Source organism: Carassius carassius, chromosome 38 (genome assembly GCF_963082965.1).
Source record: "Carassius carassius chromosome 38, fCarCar2.1, whole genome shotgun sequence".
Classification (NCBI taxonomy): domain Eukaryota; kingdom Metazoa; phylum Chordata; class Actinopteri; order Cypriniformes; family Cyprinidae; genus Carassius; species Carassius carassius.
Genome location: NC_081792.1, coordinates 24,955,555 through 24,975,113, shown reverse-complemented (window position 1 = coordinate 24,975,113; position 19,559 = coordinate 24,955,555). Strand labels below are relative to the sequence as shown.

The 19,559-nt window shown below is 36.3% G+C and overlaps 1 protein-coding gene across 1 annotated transcript in view; it reads left to right on the top strand.

Moving 5' to 3' along the window:
* LOC132119620 (inositol 1,4,5-trisphosphate receptor type 1-like) overlaps positions 1 to 19,559 on the top strand; it is a 118,522-nt gene that overhangs the window by 30,524 nt on the left and 68,439 nt on the right. The window contains exons 14-37 of the mRNA XM_059529742.1: positions 3,238 to 3,337; positions 3,444 to 3,604; positions 3,799 to 3,940; positions 4,700 to 4,858; positions 6,207 to 6,379; positions 6,521 to 6,640; positions 7,627 to 7,812; positions 7,911 to 8,162; positions 8,644 to 8,785; positions 8,875 to 9,028; positions 9,194 to 9,384; positions 9,595 to 9,727; positions 9,801 to 9,852; positions 9,941 to 10,106; positions 10,261 to 10,434; positions 10,846 to 10,905; positions 11,215 to 11,352; positions 12,493 to 12,618; positions 13,766 to 13,966; positions 14,047 to 14,298; positions 15,123 to 15,248; positions 15,590 to 15,718; positions 18,584 to 18,704; positions 18,886 to 19,070. Of these exons, the coding sequence (XP_059385725.1) occupies positions 3,238 to 3,337; positions 3,444 to 3,604; positions 3,799 to 3,940; positions 4,700 to 4,858; positions 6,207 to 6,379; positions 6,521 to 6,640; positions 7,627 to 7,812; positions 7,911 to 8,162; positions 8,644 to 8,785; positions 8,875 to 9,028; positions 9,194 to 9,384; positions 9,595 to 9,727; positions 9,801 to 9,852; positions 9,941 to 10,106; positions 10,261 to 10,434; positions 10,846 to 10,905; positions 11,215 to 11,352; positions 12,493 to 12,618; positions 13,766 to 13,966; positions 14,047 to 14,298; positions 15,123 to 15,248; positions 15,590 to 15,718; positions 18,584 to 18,704; positions 18,886 to 19,070 (3,643 nt within the window). The remainder of the gene's footprint in view (positions 1 to 3,237; positions 3,338 to 3,443; positions 3,605 to 3,798; positions 3,941 to 4,699; positions 4,859 to 6,206; positions 6,380 to 6,520; positions 6,641 to 7,626; positions 7,813 to 7,910; positions 8,163 to 8,643; positions 8,786 to 8,874; positions 9,029 to 9,193; positions 9,385 to 9,594; positions 9,728 to 9,800; positions 9,853 to 9,940; positions 10,107 to 10,260; positions 10,435 to 10,845; positions 10,906 to 11,214; positions 11,353 to 12,492; positions 12,619 to 13,765; positions 13,967 to 14,046; positions 14,299 to 15,122; positions 15,249 to 15,589; positions 15,719 to 18,583; positions 18,705 to 18,885; positions 19,071 to 19,559) is intronic.

Genomic DNA, 19,559 nt, shown 5'->3' with positions numbered 1-19,559 from the left:
CTCTCTCTCTCTCTCTCTCTTTTAAATACATATTTCTGATTAAGCCACAGTGTTTTTACACATGCTGCTCAGTTTAGAAGAATTGCCTGTTTAAACCAGTGCAGCATTTAAAATATCATGTTAACAATCTTGTGAAAAACATATTAGATTGCAGTGTGAATACGGTGGAATGCATTGTGAACATTGCCTTAGTGTGCAAGAGTAATGTGAACAGGTGAATTGTGCTTTAGGCGATTTAGTAGAGCAAGAGTGAATTAACAATCTGGCCTGACAGGTATTGAACTTGCTCGTAGGGGTGTGTTTATACACCACACACACTTACACACTAAGAACAATAGAGGCTTTGATAGCCATAAGGTGTGTGTGTGTGTGTGTTACTGCCATAGCTTCCTGCAAGCACGGTTGGAGTCAGCGGCATGAACTGAGGAAAGGTTAATTTTTGGATTGAGCAATACAACCAGAACAACTTAAGTCTAGAAATAAACAAGCATTAAAGGGTTAATTCACCCCAAAATGAAAATGAGGCTGCGTTTTACTCAGCCCCGAGGCATCCTAGGTGTATATCACTTTCTTCTCTCAGACGAATCCAGTCGGAGTTATATAAAAAATTGTCTTTGATCTTTCAAGCTCTATCATTGCAGTTAGCGGGATTTGCATTCCTTCAGTCCAAAAGAAGTTAAATAAAAAGCGCACTTCCATAAAAAAAAGTAGCTTGCATTGGCTCCGGGGGGTGAACAAAGGCCCCCTGTAGCTAATCGATGTGTTTTTGTATGAAAAATATCCATATTCAAAACATAATACTTTAATCTAGCTTGCGTCAACAGTTGTACACAGAAGCAGTTCCAGGGGAATGACATATGAGTTCAGCGCTACACGTGCCCCCGTGAGTCTTGTGAAAACTAATATTTGTTTACAGGATCAAAAGAAGCAAAGTTTCCTTACTTTAGCAAAGGAAAACCAGTCTCCTCTTGGCTTATATCGAAATCCTCTGACATTCTTCTTTACAAATCCTTATACTTCTAATTAGTGATTGTTGTTTGTTTTGATCTCTCCGCTGCGTTTCTGTGTTCGTTACTTATGAACAGCGCATGCGCTAAGCTGACCTCATACATCATTCCCCCGGAACTGCTTCGTTTACAACAGTGAGCGTACACTAGATTAAAGTGATTATTATGTTTTGAATATGGATATCGATTCACTACAGGAGGAGAGCTGTGTGAGACACCTTTTTTATTTTTATGGATGGGCGTTTTTTATTTCATGTCTTTTGGACTGAAGGAATGCAACACCTGCTGAGTGCCATGAAACCGCTTGACAGATCAAAGACAATTTTTAATATAACTCCATCTGGATTCGTCTGAAAGAATAAAGTCTTATACACCTAGGATGCCTCGGGGTGAGTAAAGCGCAGCCTAATTTTCATTTTTGGGTAAACTAACCCTTTAAAGCTAATTACTTAAACTTATTATGTCAGAAACACCGGAACATATCTGATACAATTGCAAAAGAGCTCAATTACATCTGACTTAACAAATATTATGTTCCATAACTTCATAACATCCTCAATAGAACCACTGTTTGGTCTTAAATGTTGGATTCATGTCGTTCTACCAAAGCAGTGTTAATTTCATTCAAAGAAGACGACGAAAAATATTTGTTAATGAAAATTTTTTCTGTGGCTAAGATGAGACGATGACGAGCTAAAAATAATATCTGATGACGAAATTATGACGAAATTTATGCCGCGTCTTCTTTAACTAGACGAGACTGGACTATAATGTTATTTGAGGACTACCGGACATTCAAAATGCATCCTATAGGCTATTGTCTTTCAAAATGTGCGTCCCTGTCATTGGATTGCAATCGAATAAGGGCCGTTTGCATATCTAGTCTAGCTGCAGTGGATGGATAGACTAATAAAATGCGAACTAGCGATCTGAAACAATGACCTCAGCACCTGAAGGGGTAGGGATGAGGTAACCAGACATCCAGTTTTTCCCAGGAGTCACAATTCGTTGTCTATTAACTTAAAGTTAGTGAAGGCAGGATAGGCGAAATCATGCTGATAGAAGTGCTCTCTCTCGCACGTGCGCACGCTCCACTTCCTCAGTTCTAATATACAACCCGCGATCAGTTCTCAGCGCTCAAATACACACAACAGTCCAAATGTTTATCGTGTAGAGTATATCACGTGAATACAGTAGGTTATGGATTAAGTGAACGTGAACAGGTGTCTGAAAATTTAACGTGTGTCAGTATTTCATGCATACCTTCCGTCTTAAAAGGACTGCATTCCAAATTAAATACCTATCTATCATTAATTTTAACCAACAAAGGATGTTAAATAAATGTATTCATGTTAAGTAAAACCTACAGTATCTGAAAAATGAGTTTAATTTGTATCTCTATTGTATTTGTCTTATTGTGTTTCTTTATATATATATGAAAATGAAAATTGTCATAATTTATTCAAGATTTTCCAAATTCAGTCCTTGATTCAAATTTCTCATAAGCTTAATTGATTTGGTCTAAAGAGAGAAGAATTAATGATTATTTTAATTTGAAAACTACATATAAAATAGCTACCAAAATAAATTTTGGTAACTAGTTGGCTAAAACTATTAACTAAAAGTAGTGACTTAAAGTTGACAAAAATGCTATGACTTTTCATCGACTAAAACTGTGAAAGACTCAAATGACTAAAATGTGACTAAATATTAAGCATTATCGTCTTAAGACTAAGACTTAATAAAAAATGCCTGCCAAAATTAACACTGTACCAAAGAATGGTTAAAGAAGAGCAAATTTTTTTTTTTGGAATGACTGAACCAAAGTCCGGACCTTAATCCAATTGAAATGTTGTGGAAGGACTTGAAGCAAGCAGTTCATAGGAGGAAACCCGCCAACATCACTGAATTGAAGCGGTTTTGTACTGAGGAATGGGCTAAAATTCCTACAAGCCGTTGTGCAGCACTGATCAGCAGTTACAAGAAACATTTAGCTGCAGTTATTGCTGCAAAAGGGGGCCACACCAGATATTGACAGCAAAGATTTGCATACTTTTGCAAATAACAGATAGGCAACACTGGATCATTTTTCTCAATAAATAGTAATGCTAAGTATATATGAGCACCTATGTGTCATAGCAGTTTATATATTATTAAGCAGATCGTACATTTTGATATCTCTAATGTGTGTTATTGTTATTGAGTCTTTTATCAATTGTTTCATCCTCAGGAACTCCTATGTGAGACTGAGGCACTTGTGCACCAATACATGGGTCCACAGCACCAACAACCCCATCGACAAAGAGGAGGAGAAGCCGGTTATGTTACGGGTGGGTTTTAAGTAATTCACCAAAACCACTTCTCATGCAATTTAATTTGTTTTATTAACACTTCGTATTAGTGTTGCACTAAATTGCATTTTGTTTTTTATTTCAGATTGGCACATCACCTATCAAAGAAGATAAAGAAGCCTTCGCCATTGTGCCAGTCCCTCCTGCGGAGGTGAGGGACCTAGACTTTGCCAATGATGCCAGTAAAGTGTTGGCATCCATCGCTGGCAAGCTGGAGAAGGGCACAATCACTCAGAATGAAAGAAGGTATGACCCTTGAGAGTAATGCTTGGAAAGTGCATCAGTCCTTTAGTGACCCCTGAATAAATGCTTTTGCTTTGACCTCGTTTAATGAATGTAGAACATTTCCCACCAAGGATTTTGTCCTTGATTAGGGCCTGTTAAGAGTTTAACATGACATTACAATCAACATGACCTTCTTTTCTCTGTGCATTTTGTAGGTTTGTCACTAAGCTTCTCGAGGACCTTGTGTTTTTTGTGGTGGACATTCCAAACAATGGGCAGGATGTTTTGGAGATCATGGTCAATAAACCTGACCGTGAACGGCAGAAACTCATGAGAGAGCAGAATATCTTGAAACAAGTAGGATGTTCTTCAATACCTCACACTTCACCACTTGTAGTGCCTAAAATACACATCCTTCACTTTAAAAAGAGCATTTAGAAAAGCCAAATGTGCACTTACTAGTCTAAAATAAGAAACCCTCAGTAGACACTGCATATGAGATCCGTTGAAAATACTTAAATTATGAATCAAATAATTCTAGATACCTTAATATCCAAGTTGTTCTTATTTTATTTTCCATCGAACAGTTAAAATTTCACATTGAGGGCAACAAATCATCAGGGTTGAATGGAAATGCAAAATCACTCTTGGACAGCAGGTGGCGCATTTGGGAAAGCAGAAATACAATTGTTATCAAGGTTACCTTTTGCTGTTAAACACTATTTATACTATAGATGATAACAACATTTCATCCAAACCTGAAGAAATTCAATTCCCTTTCATTAGTTTAGAACAACTTAAACCTCTTAAAGTTTTGATCAGAATGACTTTTGTTTCCATAGACCATAATGAAGATTCCAAAAGGGTTTTTTCCACAAAAGAACCATTTTATGGTCCTACAACTAACTTTTTAGCGAACAGTTCTTAAAATATACTTTTTTTCTTGGTGTTAAGAATTTTTAAATAATCTAAAGAACCTTTTCTACCACAGAACCTTCTGTGCAATGTGAAAGCTTATAAGCATGGTGACCGTTCTTCATGGAACCATAGATGCCAAGAGTGTAGATACACCAGATGTAGTATTCATTCCAGTCTCCTTACTTTCTCCATCAACAGATCTTCAAGCTGCTTCAGGCCCCATTCACAGACAGTGGTGATGGGCCCATGTTGCGTCTGGAGGAGCTGAGTGACCAGAGACATGCACCCTTCAGGCACATCTGCAGACTGTGCTACCGTGTGCTGCGGCATTCACAGCAGGACTACAGGAAGAACCAGGTGGGTCTGCAGGAACACAAGCCGACATCAGAGCATCTCTGCTTCAACCTTCAACCTCACAGATCTCATAAAATGATTCATATTATACAATATTTAATGAGAGTTCCATAATTGTTTTTTCTCTTGAGAAAAAAAATCATATTGTGAAAATGCAGAACCCAAAGTTTGTTTGTGTTCTCTAAAGCCTTGCTGATACGATTCAATTCAGCTTGCCTTCGTTTTGATTCTCTCAGCTATATTCATAAACTTCAAGATGATATCTCTGTCTGCAGGCATGAGTGTGACTTCCTGTGGTTTCCAACATTACAGATGTCTAATGAATATTTTTTAACTCTTGAAATAATTCTAAAAACTATATGTACGGTAATGCCATCTAAACGTCTGGATCATATATTCATCTGTGATTAATGTATTGATCAATATGATTAATTATACATTTAATAATTTTTTTGCATGGTTTATTGATTTATTAACTTATTGGCAGCGGAAGTTCCCGTTCTCTCTCTCTCTCTCTCTCTCTCTCTCTTGCTCTCTCTCTCACATACACACACATACGCACACACATATGCACTCACAAAGTCGCTGCCAGAGCAAAAACATCTCATTGAATGCAGAAAGACAGTCTTTATGAATAACAAAAGTAATCTGCATTCTTCTTATGGTGAAACTGAATTAGAATCAAAGTGTCATACCAACCACAAACCCGGTCATTTATAGAGATATTGATGCAAACATTTTCAGAGGCCACTGGCTGAAAATATAGCCACAAACTGCTTGATATGGATGAATTCATCTATTTATTTTCTGTCTTTAAGAAGAGATTAGATGTAAATACATTGTGGTTTAAATATTTTAATTACTTGATAGCAGTTTTTGTGTTATTGATATACTATTATATTTTTTGTTAATATTTTGAATTTTATTTTTTGTGATTTAATTTGGACTTTTTTAAGGTTGTCTATGTAGTATTTATTAGGTTTTAGTTATCATTTTTATTTAAATAAGTATGTTCTTACTTTTGTTTGTTTTTGATTTTAGTTTTAGTTAACTATAATAAACCTATTCAACAGAATATTGTTAGAATTTGTAAATTGTCATTCAGCTGACACTTCTATCCAAAGCCAACAGTACATGTGCCTTGATCAGGGGCTTAATGACAAGCCTTGCGGGGTCTGAACCTATTAACTTGCCAACACACTATACCATCCCTACAATTGGATTCATGCTTTATCCTCATATAAACGTGTTTTTTTTCTGTCCAAAACTGGCTCTATAAGAGAATGGGTGGCAGGTCTGACGAATGAAAGAACAGAAAGAGTCACTTTGTCTCTTTGTGCCCCTTGTCCAGGAATACATTGCCAAGCAGTTCCGCTTCATGCAGAAACAGATCGGCTACGACGTGTTGGCTGAAGATACAATAACGGCCCTCCTCCACAACAACCGCAAGCTCTTAGAGAAGCACATCACGGCGGCAGAAATTGACACTTTTGTCAGCCTTGTGAGGAAAAACCGTGAACCAAGGTGGGAGAGAGTGTACTGCAAAGACAAAAGAGCTTTTCCTAAAGTTTGAGAGCAATACCAAAACTTTGTTGCTCACAGTATATAAGTCCCAAGAAAGAGAGAGAGAAGTCTGACATGTTTCCATGTGCTGTTTATGTTTAGGTTTTTGGACTACCTGTCCGATCTGTGTGTGTCCATGAACAAGTCCATCCCGGTGACTCAGGAGCTGATCTGTAATGCGGTGCTGAATCCTGCCAATGCTGATATCTTAATAGAGACCAAGTGAGACATTTTTGAAAACCATGAACAAAACAAAAGAGCAGAATATGACTCAAACTACTGTACATGAAATATGGATTTAGTAGCAATATTGCTTTATGTAGTTAATTATGAGATGTTCAGATTTGTTTTAATTATTTCATTATTATTTGTGATTAATATGATGTTCATATGAACAACCTTTCCAAAATTTGTGGCCGGTAAGATTATCAGGTTAAATGGAGCTTATCAGGGGCCGTTTAATTTGATACAAAATACAGTAAAAACAGTAATATTTAAAAATAATGTTACAATTTAAAATTATTGTTTTCTATTTGAATGTTTTAAAATGTAATTTATTCCTGTGTAGCGAAGCTGAATTTTCAGCATCATATCTAAAGTGTTACATGATCATTCAGAAATCATTCAAATGTGCTGATTTGCTGCTCAAGACAAATTTTTTTTATCATCAATGATAAAAACAGTTGTTTAATATTTTGGTTGAAAGTTGAAAGAGAAAATAGTATTTATTTGAAAAATAATATCTTTTAACATTATTAATGTCTTCACTGTCACTTTTGATCAATTTAATGCATCTGAATATTAATTTCAATTAAAGTATTCATTTCTTTCTTTCTCTCTTTACTGAACCCAAACTTTTAAAACACTAGTAATTAATATTAATAAATGTATTTAATTAGTTTTTTTTTTTTTAAGTGGCACATTTGAAAAGTAAAAGGATTGCTCTGAAATGCGAGTGACCTGCTCTAAGTAAATTAAGTGCAGTGATGGGCATTATCTGTCTCTGACTGTATGGCTAAGAGCATGTAATAGGGTTCACATGATAAAAATATGTTTTCAAAGAAGAAAAACATCTTGAAAATCAGCACTGACACATTGTAGATGTACAAAATGTTCTTAATTATTTTTGCCTGTTTGTCATGCTAGGATATAATGAGTTGTTTGTTGCTGGCTCCATTTGAAGTCTGTATTTCTCTGTCTGGTCTCAGGCTGGTGTTGTCTCGGTTTGAGGTCGAGTCTGGAGAGGGTCCTGTGGAGTCAGAGGAGGATGAGGAGGAGGTGTGGTTGTTTTGGAAGAACAGTGCTAAGGTGATCAAGAGTAAGAGCATCAGAGAGCTGGCACAAGATGCTAGAGAAGGCCAGAAAGATGACCTGGACGTCATTAGCTACTACAGGTCAGCCAACAGGAAATAAGCCAAGGGTCAAAGTTAATCAGGGCAAAAGCCGACATGGCTCTCAGTAACATGTTCTCCTGGTTCTTTTTCTTTCTCAGATACCAGCTGAACCTGTTTGCACGGATGTGTTTGGACCGCCAGTACTTGGCCATTGAGAAGATATCAGGCCAGCTGGATGTGGACCTGATCCTGCGCTGCATGTCGGATGAAGACCTGCCCTATGACCTCCGTGCCTCTTTCTGCCGGCTGATGCTTCACATGCATGTAGACCGTGACCCGCAGGAGCAGGTCATGCCTGTGAAATACGCCAGGCTGTGGTCTGAGATCCCATCCAAAATCGCCATTGATGAGTATGTTGAAGTGTTTTTTAAAGGGGTCATCGGATGCCAATTTTCCACACGTTGATATGATTCTTTACGGTCTTAATGAAAAGTCTGTAACAAAATTTCTCAATGGTCGTGTAAAACAACACCATGTTTACCTTGCCAAAAACAGCTCTTTTCAGAGCAAGCTGTCCAGTCCAGTCCAGTCTGTGCTGAAACGCCACTGTCAATCAAGCTATCGTGGGAGGGGCCTGTCTGCTCGATTTGAGAAAGGGAAAAGATTTAACAAGATTAAAAAAAACACTGGGTGGATTTTTATCATTATAGGCTAGTTGTGTACACACACTGCCAACACACATTTCAGTTCAGAAAACTTGTAAAAGTGCATGTCGCATCCAATGACGCTTTTAAACAGTTTTTTTTTTGTATTCTTCCATTTGTAGGTTTTTTTGTAGGTGTACTTTGTAGGTGTAAGTATTTTTTTGTCTATGTTGTCTTTTGTTTTTAGTTATGATAATGATGGAACCAGTAGAGACGAGATAAAAGAGCGCTTTGCACTCACTATGGATTTTGTGGAGAACTACCTCAGAGATGTGGTCTGTCAAAATATTCCTTTTTCTGATAAAGAGAAAAACAAACTTACTTTTGAGGTAAGTCTCCTGTCCATAATGTGCAAGAGTGACAAATGTGGGCTGGTTTGGACGGGACTAACTCTGCTGTTTCTTTTTGTGTTTCTAAGGTTGTGAATTTAGCAAGAAACCTTATTTACTTTGGCTTTTACAACTTCAGTGACTTGTTGCGTTTGACGAAGATCTTGTTGGCAATTTTGGACTGTGTTCATGTCAGTACCATCTATCCCGTCAACAAAATGGAAAAAGGAGACGAGTCCAAAAGTAAAGAACTGCTTCGTGATCTTTTTCTCATATTATAACAGTTTGAGTCTCTAGAAGCTCAACATGGTCCTGTGAATGATATTTAAACAGTTGTTAATACTTGTACAAGTAGATGTAATTCATTAGAGAATTAAAAAAAAAATGTGTTGGTTTTGTTTCTCACAGGTAGCAATGTAATGAAATCCATCCATGGCGTTGGAGAGCTGATGACGCAGGTGGTCCTAAGAGGAGGCGGATTCTTACCCACAAACCCCACAACACCCCCAGATGGTGATGTGGTGAAGACCCAGACAGAACCAGAGAAGGAAGACATTCTGGTGATGGACACCAAACTGAAGATCATAGAGATCCTACAGGTGATTAAAAACCCATCATTTAAGAAGAAAACAGGAAATGAAAAAAAATGTATTAGCTTAAAATATATTTGATTTTATTTTTATTGTATTTCATCGGAGGAACCATAATTTCAACCGAACAGTCATTTAGCTTCAAAATGTTTAATGCAAGTAAAAACAGGGTTCATATCTGGTAAATGACTTAACCTTGTGTTTTTTTTTGTTGTTCAGTTTATTCTGAACGTTCGACTAGACTACAGGATCTCTTGCTTGCTCTGCATCTTCAAACGTGAGTTCGAAGAGAGCAACACACAAACGGATGCAGTGCCAGCTGCAAATGCAGACGGGCCCAACAGTATCCCAGGTATGCATTACCCGCTCACTATCACCTGTGAGTTATTCTACAGACTATGTGAGTGTTTCTGTGTGTTCCACAGCTTTGGACTTTGAGAACATTGAAGAACAAGCAGAAGGAATATTTGGGGGAAGGTAAGGATTCATTTATTGAATAAGAAGGTTCAAGAATCTTTGTAAGAGAATGTAAGTTTGTAACTGTAATTTTTTTTCCTGAACTCAGTGAGGAGAACTCTCCTCTGGATCTTGATGACCATGGCGGCAGAACGTTTTTGAGGGTTCTGCTGCATCTCACCATGCACGACTATCCACCGCTTGTGTCTGGAGCACTTCATTTGCTCTTCAGACACTTCAGTCAGAGACAAGAAGTGCTCATGGCTTTCAAACAGGTATTTAACACCATGATATTGGCTTTGTTAGGTACTTTAGTGAATGGTATTGACATGGAACACTTTTAAGGCCGTTTATGGCTGTTGATGTTTAAATGCATACATTTGTTTGTATTTTAGTTCTTCATGCATCCCTCCTTCTTTTTTCCTTTAGGTTCAACTTCTAGTGACCAGTCAGGATGTTGACAACTACAAGCAGATCAAATCAGACCTTGACCAGCTGCGATCTAATGTGGAAAAATCTGAGCTCTGGGTATACAAACGACAGGGTGATGAAGGCATGGATGCAGGAGATGGACTCCCAGCAGAGTCTGACCACAAAAAGAAGGTGACAACATTTAATATTTAAGGCAGAGGTGTTCACAGAGACCTCCAGTTACATGTTTACATATTTATGTTGGCTGGCCTATATTAATGTATTGTCAGTTTGTATGATGCTTACATAACATGTTTTTTGAGCAATGTACAATACAGCTGAACTTTAGCTTGTTTGCTAACAAAAAGCTTTGTAGGCCTCATATATATCAGATATGTGAAAAAAGGGGGTAATTTTTACCTTTTTTCTCATAATTGAAACCTTATAGCTTGCTTCTATTTCTCGCTTTCTATTTTTTAACCTTATTTCTCAATTACCTTTTTTTTTTCCTGAGGCGCTCTTCCATACATAATAGCCATTATGATTTGAATGGAATACAACATTCATGCTTTATTTACTCTGTGTCTGCTCTTTATGTTGAAGGACTCTGGCAAAAAAAAGACAGACGGAAATGGAAGTGACAATTATAGAGATGTGAAGGAGGTAAAGTGTCATTCACATACTACGCACACACACACACACACACACACACACACACACACACACACACATGAACATTCAGCATTATAAGGTAGTGGTAGATAATGCATCCAAGCACTATAAAGAATAGGAAAGCTAATTATGTAGCCTCGTCAACAAAAGATCTAATTTACCAGTGCTATGACTGTAGCATGAGTAAAATACAAAAACAGCAGTAACAGCTATTGCAGTTTGAACAGTTTTGATAAACAGTGTTCATTCACTTCGTTTTCTCCTCCTCAGCTCATCATCTGTCTGTCTTTTTATCTCTAGATCCTCTTGCGTCTAAGCAGACTGTGTGTACAGGAAGGACCATCAGGGAAGAAGAGTAAGAAACAGCAGCAGAGGCTGTTGAGGAACATGGGAGCTCATTCAGTGGTGCTTGAACTGCTGCAGATCCCTTATGAGAAGGTGCAGTATATGAGTGGATCCAGTCCAATGAGTGTGGCACTCACAAATTATTTTTATGACATACGGGTGTGTTAATGCTTCTCGGATATTCATTCTTCAGCTTATGCGGATGGAAAACTGTACTAAAATACCTGCTATTCAGCGATTCCACAGCACTGCCACTGAATCTACAGCGTTCAGAGTCGTCTGATTCCTGAATAAATGATTCCTATGATCCGGTTCTTCTTAGTGAATCAAAAACAGCATACAACAAGACCAGTTTATTTGATTCTTGAACTAATGGCTCTTAAAATTCACATATTTTAAGTGGATCAAAAACATGCAATGTGCCTAGTGTAATGTGATTCCTGACTGAATCACTCCTATGATTCAGTTCTTTTTTAAGTGAATCAAAAACATGCAACATGCCCAGTTCATACAATCTTGAATGAATGACCTTTTTAAGTGAATCAAAAACATGCAACATGCCCAGTTCATACAATTCTTGAATGAATGACTTTTAAAATTCAGATCTTTAAAGTGAATCAAAAACGTTATGTGCCTAGTGTAATGTGATTCCTGACTGAATCACTCCTATGATTCAGTTCTTTTTAGTGAATCAAAAACCACTGTGACCAGAGTAGTGTGCTTCTTGAATATATAACTCTTTATTTTCTGGTTCTCTTTACTAAATCAATACATGTGATGCTTCCAGATTTTAATCAGTGAATCAAAAAACATACAATATGACCAATGTAGTTCTTTTTTTAATGAATGACAGTTGCGATCAATTAAAAACAAATAATTCTGAGAGTTTTGAATCATTTTTGAATGAATGGCACTTATTGTCCAATTCTTTTTAGTGAATCAGAAATGCAACACATCCAGTGAAGTCCATTTCTTGAATGAATGCCTTCTATGAGTTGGTTCTTTTTAGCGAATTAAAACACTTGTGAATCATTCAGAGCAGTTATTTATCTGAATTAAATGACTAATGGATACACAAGTTATTTCTTTCCTTAAAAATCATTATTGTGAAGGTGTTTTTTTAAATCCATGTTGTATTTCATTTGGTATCACTTATTTACTTTAGGATATGAACATGTATAAATATTTTGTCACTCCAAAAAAAAAAAAAAGTTTTCATGTTAATTTTTGTAGGGTGAGGATGTCAGAATGCAAGAGATTATGAAACTGGCTCACGAGTTTCTTCAGAACTTCTGCGCAGGGAACCAGCAGAACCAGACTCTGCTCCACAAACACACCAACCTGTTCCTCAACCCTGGGGTGAGCTCTCCTTCTCACACACACATCAGGGCAGCTGTGCTCATCACACTGGAGGAGTGTCGGGTGGGGGGGCGGCACTGACGGGTGTTCTCGGTTTCCATATTGCTACATCTTAAACTTTAAAATATCATGATGATGATTCAGAGTTCATCATCATGACATCATGACGAGGTTAATTGTGGTCTCATTTTAGTGGGATTATAACGTAAGCATGTGGTAATTACACTGTTTGGATATTGTTAGGTTAGTCATGAAATGCAATTATATTTAATAAAAAATGTCTTCATATATTATTATCAGGTATTCACCACAACATATTTATCTATATTTTTGGATGTTAGGATCTCAGACTCCTAACAGCAAAGTGATGTTCTTTACTCTTTGTTCACACCGTGTTTTCTGACACTTTTGACTGTAAAGTTAATGATTGGATAGAGGTTTGAACACCAGATTTTGTTTAACATGTATAACTATAGGGAAGTTAAATATAAACCAATGAAGAAATTACAATGAAGAAATTATCAAAAATAAGTAAATAAATAAATTATATATATGTGTGTGTGTGTGTGTGTGTGTGTGTGTGTGTGTGAATGTATTTGTCATACTGTAATATGTTGTTGAATACACATTTATTTATTTATTTATTTGTTTATAGTTTTTTTTATGCATAAATCTGATTTTTGATGAAAGACCTGGAGACATCTTTTAATTAACTAATTATATTTACTTTTTCTTTTTGGATACAACATTGTATTTTTCAAAAAACTTTAAAAAAAATATTTAAAATGTGCATATTTAATGATATCTTCATGATGAGCAAAGATAGAAGATATCAAAACGAGCTTCCTGGTGTAATAATAATAATAATGACTAATGTCTGTGGTGCTTTTATTCATATAAGTTCATTGTTAAATCCTTTTGAATTTGTGTTTGTCCTATTGTTTTTGCTTTGTGAATGAAAACAACAATCTTTGTAAAATGTAGTGTTTCAGCATCACACATGCCCCACTTCTTGCTCGATTTGAATGAAGCTCTAATTTATATCACCTCTTTTCTGGGGTGCTAGAACAAACAGGAAGTCACCTCGGAGTGTTTGTTTGTGAACTAATTTCATATACATATATCTGATCTTTTTTGCCAACTGTAGATCCTGGAGGCCATCACCATGCAGCACATATTCATGAACAACTATCAGCTGTGCAGTGAGATGAACGAGCGTGTTGTACAGCATTTTGTCCACTGCATCGAGACCCACGGCAGACACGTGCAGTACCTGAAGTTCCTGCAGACCATCGTCAAGGCTGAGAACAAATTTATCAAAAAATGCCAGGATATTGTAATGGCAGAGGTGGGTAGTTGATGTGCTGAAGTTACGTTTGCTTTGGGTGATTGTGTCTGGGATTTAACATTAATGTTTTTTTTCTGCAGCTGGTGAACTCTGGAGAGGACGTGCTGGTCTTTTATAATGACCGGGCCTCCTTCCAGACTCTGGTCCAGATGATGCGTTCGGAGCGTGACCGGATGGATGAAAACAGCCCCCTCATGTACCACATCCACCTGGTGGAGCTGTTGGCCGTCTGCACAGAGGGGAAAAACGTCTACACCGAAATCAAGTGCAATTCCCTGCTGCCATTGGACGATATCGTCCGTGTGGTTACACACAAAGACTGCATCCCTGAGGTCAGTGGTCTACAGCTTTATGCCACATCATTTTTTCTGCAACGTTGTGTTGTTGTGGTATCATAAAAGCAATACAAACTCCACTTGATTGCTTTACATTGGTCAGATGGTCTGTTCCTGTATAATTTGGCGATTCTTGGCCAGAATAAGCTGCAGTGAGTACCACACAAGTCCAAAGTCTGGCTGCGTGAGACTAGATTGGCAATGACGGAATTATTTAAGTTTTAAGTCTAAATTACTAGGTTTCAACTTTTTTAACTCAATGCCCCCAAGTACCCCCCCCCCCCCAGTACCACAACGTGGGCGATATATTTAATAAATCAAGCTTGTTAACTCAGTAGTTAATTCAGTTACATTTTTTTAATACATAAAACTTAAATAATTAAATATAATTCATTTTTTATTAGTTATATTCTAATATATAAAACTTTTTATTTTTAAAACTTTAAATTTTTTTCTTTGAATTTTACTATCATTAGATATTTTAAATGTATAGAATGTCAATAATGCAATTTATTTATATTTTAATTTATTCAATTTTAAAACATACAACTTTTTTTAAAATAATTTAAAGCAGTTACATTATTTGAACTCATAAAACATAAACAAATGTTATTTAATTAAATTATTAATTATTAATTTGTTATTTGTTTTTACATAAAACCCTAAATTAAGTTAATTTACATCTTTATTAAAAAACAATTAAATTATATATTTTACAAATTTAATTCAGTTCGATTATTTGAAATAAATAACAATTAAAAACATTTAAATGAATACAACTTGTGTTATTTATTTTGTGTATACTTTGTTCTTTTTTTTAGGTCAAAATTGCATATATCAACTTCCTGAACCATTGCTACGTGGACACAGAGGTGGAAATGAAGGAGATCTACACCAGCAACCACATGTGGAAGCTCTTTGAGAACTTTCTGGTTGACATATGCAGGGTAATGGAAGCCGATTCAGGGATTTTTCTCAACCCCAATGAATTGTTTACATGTAAAGTACCAAAAAGTACCAATTTGTCGCTTTCCAGTGTGCAACTAACATTGTCTAATTGTTGTTAATTGCCTGTGGGTTTTTTTTTATGTCAAGTAGAAGTGATTCATTATTTGTGGTATGATATGGGGTTTTATTTCTATGATGCCTGGACGTCTGCAGTTGATCTGACTTCTTTTTTTGGTGCAGGAAAGGGCTGAATCAGTATATGTTCTGACTGTGCTTACTGAAGCAAATGACTCAAGGCCACAATAATTCAGTCTATTCTGTATGCTTGTTTTACATCTAGGTCTGCAACAATACAAGCGACCGCAAACATGCTGACATGACATTAGAAAGCTACGTGACAGAAACCGTGATGAGTATTGTGACGACATTTTTCAGCTCCCCTTTCTCTGACCAGAGCACTAGTTTACAGGTAATGACCGCAATACAGCATTTTATATCAAATATTCATGGTATAATTGCACATGTTAAGTATATGTTGCTCTCAGTTTCATTTCAATTTTGGTTTACCACCTTCTTCAGTTTCTACAGTGGATTGATTTCTTTGAAGCAAATACACCGTTATCTTTATACATAGGAAATAAACCCTCCAGATAATATCTTAACCCTTTTCACCTCTTTCTCGCTCAGGTGGCGCGTCATATGTACGTAAGTATCTGTAAAAGCCCCTCCCCTTCTCTAGCTCTCACCAGCCAGTGCCTTTTGTGACACCCGTAGGATCTATAGAAATTCAGGCAGTTTCATCACACTCGCAGGTTTCTAACGAATTGGCCTGACCTCTGGCGACTGACGCACTCTTCGGAGCTTTCCAAGAACTCTCTTCTCTCAAGCTCTTGCACATCATCACATACAGACTTCCCACATCTCTATTTCGCAATCTGAGAAACTAGGGCCGATCTTGCCTGCAGATACTCCACATAGTGTGTGAAATGTACGTTTGTAGAGCATTGGTGGCTGTGGAGGCTGACAGTTTTCTTGGAAAACCTGGTCTTTTTACTATGAACTGTCTTTCCATGTAGCCTGTCTGACTTAGTTGTCTGCAGATGAAAGAAATCCCATGAATTCAACTATATGTGTGCATACCGAGCTTTAGAAGACATGATGCCTATTTCGTTTGTTAGGTTTTAACTATAGAGTTTACAGGTCAAAATAGGTTGAATCTTGCATAAAGACAAACTTTTTGTGACATTATTACATTATTCAAAAAAATGTCGCTAAAAAAAAACCTCATATGATGAATACGTCCAATTTAAATGATATACTGTAGTATAAATTATTTTGATATTACAGTAATGTAACAATGCATATAAGAGTAACGTGAAATAGAAATGTATTAATTCTCATAAATGAACGAGTCTCCAAAAATGGGCTCTGTTTTCTTTATTTTATTTGGGATTAAATGGCCATTAAATGTAATTTCTTAGAAAATGCTTTAAGCAAAAACGTTGAAAACATGATCATTTAAGAATTTGTTACAATTATACAGTTACCAATTCTATGTACTTCATATAATATAATCTCTATATTATTATATGTTTTAATATTACTGTATATGTACATATATATTTACACTACCATCTTTATGTTCTTGAAAGAAGTTTCTATTGCTCAACAAGGCTGCACTGATTTCTGTTTTAACATGAAAATGTAATCTATTCCTGTGATGGCAAAGAGGAAATTTCTGCTTCAGTCCTCAGTCACATGATTTTTCAGAAATCATTCTAATATTTCTTACTGTTATCAATGTTGAGAACATTTGCTGCTTAATAGTTTTTCTCCTTAACCATGATTTTTTTTAAATATTCGGATTGAATGGAAAGTAAAAACAAAATACAAAAAAAAACTTTTACTAAGCATTTATTTTATTAAAATCTTTTACATTTTGTTTAAAATCTTTGTAGCATTATAAATGTCTAGTTTACTTTGTCCAGTGCAGATACAGAAAAATATGATGTGTATGTATGTGTATATATAATTACTTTAGTCTGCAGTTAAAGTAGGAAGTACCTCCTAATTCTTTGTCGTTTCTTGACCCAAAACCCCATTCATTCTTTCCTGGAAGTGTTGCTTCATCACAGCTTCCTTCTCTGATCTCTCACATCTCTCTTTGTTGTGACAGGCCTCCATTTTAAGCAAAATTACCGAGGTACAGCTTTGTAATGACTTCACAGTGGTTACACTTGGAATGTGGTGACGTAGTTTGGGTTAGACTCTTGTCTAGGCATCCGGTTTGAGTGGGAAACTAGATCACACTGAGTTGATTTTTTGTTACATTTAAGCCCCTTGTGTGTACTAGTCTAGATGTCCAGAAAGCATTTGAACCATGGAAGCGTGGTAAACGTGTCATTCTTCCACTTAGCTTTGTGCAGTTTTCTTGTAACTGTTGTTGGGTTTTCACCCGCTGTGTTGGTGGTAAGACGTGTTGTTTCTGCCACTTGAGGTGATAATACATCATAATTTGTTAACCTTTATTTATTAACCTATGTATCTGTAATAAAAATAGATTCATATTGTGAAATATGTTTACATTTTAATTATAATAATTTTCTTCTATGTGAATACATTTTCTCATGTATTTTAAAATATAATTTATTGCTGTAATGATTAAGCTGAATTATCAGCATTATTACTCCAGTCTTCAGTGTCACATGATGCTTCAGAAATCATTCTTATATGCTGATCTGCTCCTCAAGAAAAAAAAAATCGTATTATAATCAATGTTGAAAACGTTGATTTTTTTTTTCAATGTTGATTTTTGTGAAAACCATGATTTTGGATTCATGTCAGCATTTATTTGAAATAGAAATCTGTTGTAACACCTTACATGTCTTTACAGTCACTTTAAAGACATGTAATATAATGCATATAATTAATATAATACATCCTTGCTTATTATTTCTTTTTTTCCTTTAAAAAATGACAGGAATTATGTTGGCAACATATAACCAAACATTCATTCAGTCAAAACTATTTAAATTATAGTTAAAGGACAATTTAAACCGCTTTAACTGTGTGTACTTATTAACATAAGTACTTTAACCAACATATAGACTTTTCAGTCTGATCCTTTATTTTAACATTAAAAACCAGAAATGATGTAGAGATGTTTCATTCAATTGAAAACCTCAACCTTTTGATGGTGTCCATCAGAGACGTTTCCTCTTAGCTTATCCATTATTATTGATAATTAGTTTTTTGTTGCTTTTCCTCCTTTTGTCTTTCTCTGTCTAATATAATTGCTATTTTCTCTTTCCTCTCTTGCTTTCTTGTTCTCCAGACCCGACAGCCTGTGTTTGTGCAGCTCCTGCAGGGGGTTTTCAGAGTTTACCACTGTAACTGGCTCGTTCCTACCCAGAAGGCCTCAGTGGAGAGCTGTATTAAGGTTCTGTCTGATGTGGGTAAGTATTTGACCATGACCATTCAGACTTTGAGGAATGAACCTCATACAACTCCATTTCCATTTATCTTTACATCCGGCCTCTGTTGTATGTTTCAAATAAAACCCAGAGGAGTAAGGAAATCATTTCACCATTTATGAATTGTGCTTCTAATCTTTGTATTTTCAATTGTCTGGTTTAGCCAAGAGCAGAGCGATCGCCATCCCGGTGGATCTGGACAGCCAGGTGAACAACCTGTTTGTGAAGTCCAACAATGTGGTTCAGAAAACCATCCTCAATTGGAGGATGTCAGCTCGCAACGCGTCCAGAAGAGACTCAACGCTCACCACTTCCAAAGATTACAGGAACATCATTGAGAGGCTGCAGGTGAGGGCGGGGTCTCTGGAGAACAGCCAATGAGGATTGACGCAATGTTTTTGTATGATTTGCTTTAATCTAGACAAACTTAAAAATAGAAGTATTGTTGAAATCATTGTTTGGTCAGTCAGTTGGTCAATCATGCTCATAACTACCTCACCTATATTGTTCCAGACGCATTACAAAATGGAATTTGAAGAGGTGGGGAAACGGGAAACTCATTCCAGGAATTCACATGCATTTTTATTGGGAAGTTGAGTCAGTGTGAGATAGAGGTCCTGGGAAATTTAGTCTGGTGGAATGTTCTGATGATGTTTGTCTTTTGGCACTAGACTAAGATCCTAACACACACACACAAACACACACACACAAGCACGTGCCTCATCCAGTTTGAGAAGATGGTTTTTAAAGAAGATTTCTTCAAGATCGTAAATGTTCTATCAAATAAATAGTGCATTTAAGTGATATTTCATTGCACTTTGCATTCTTGAGCTAAAT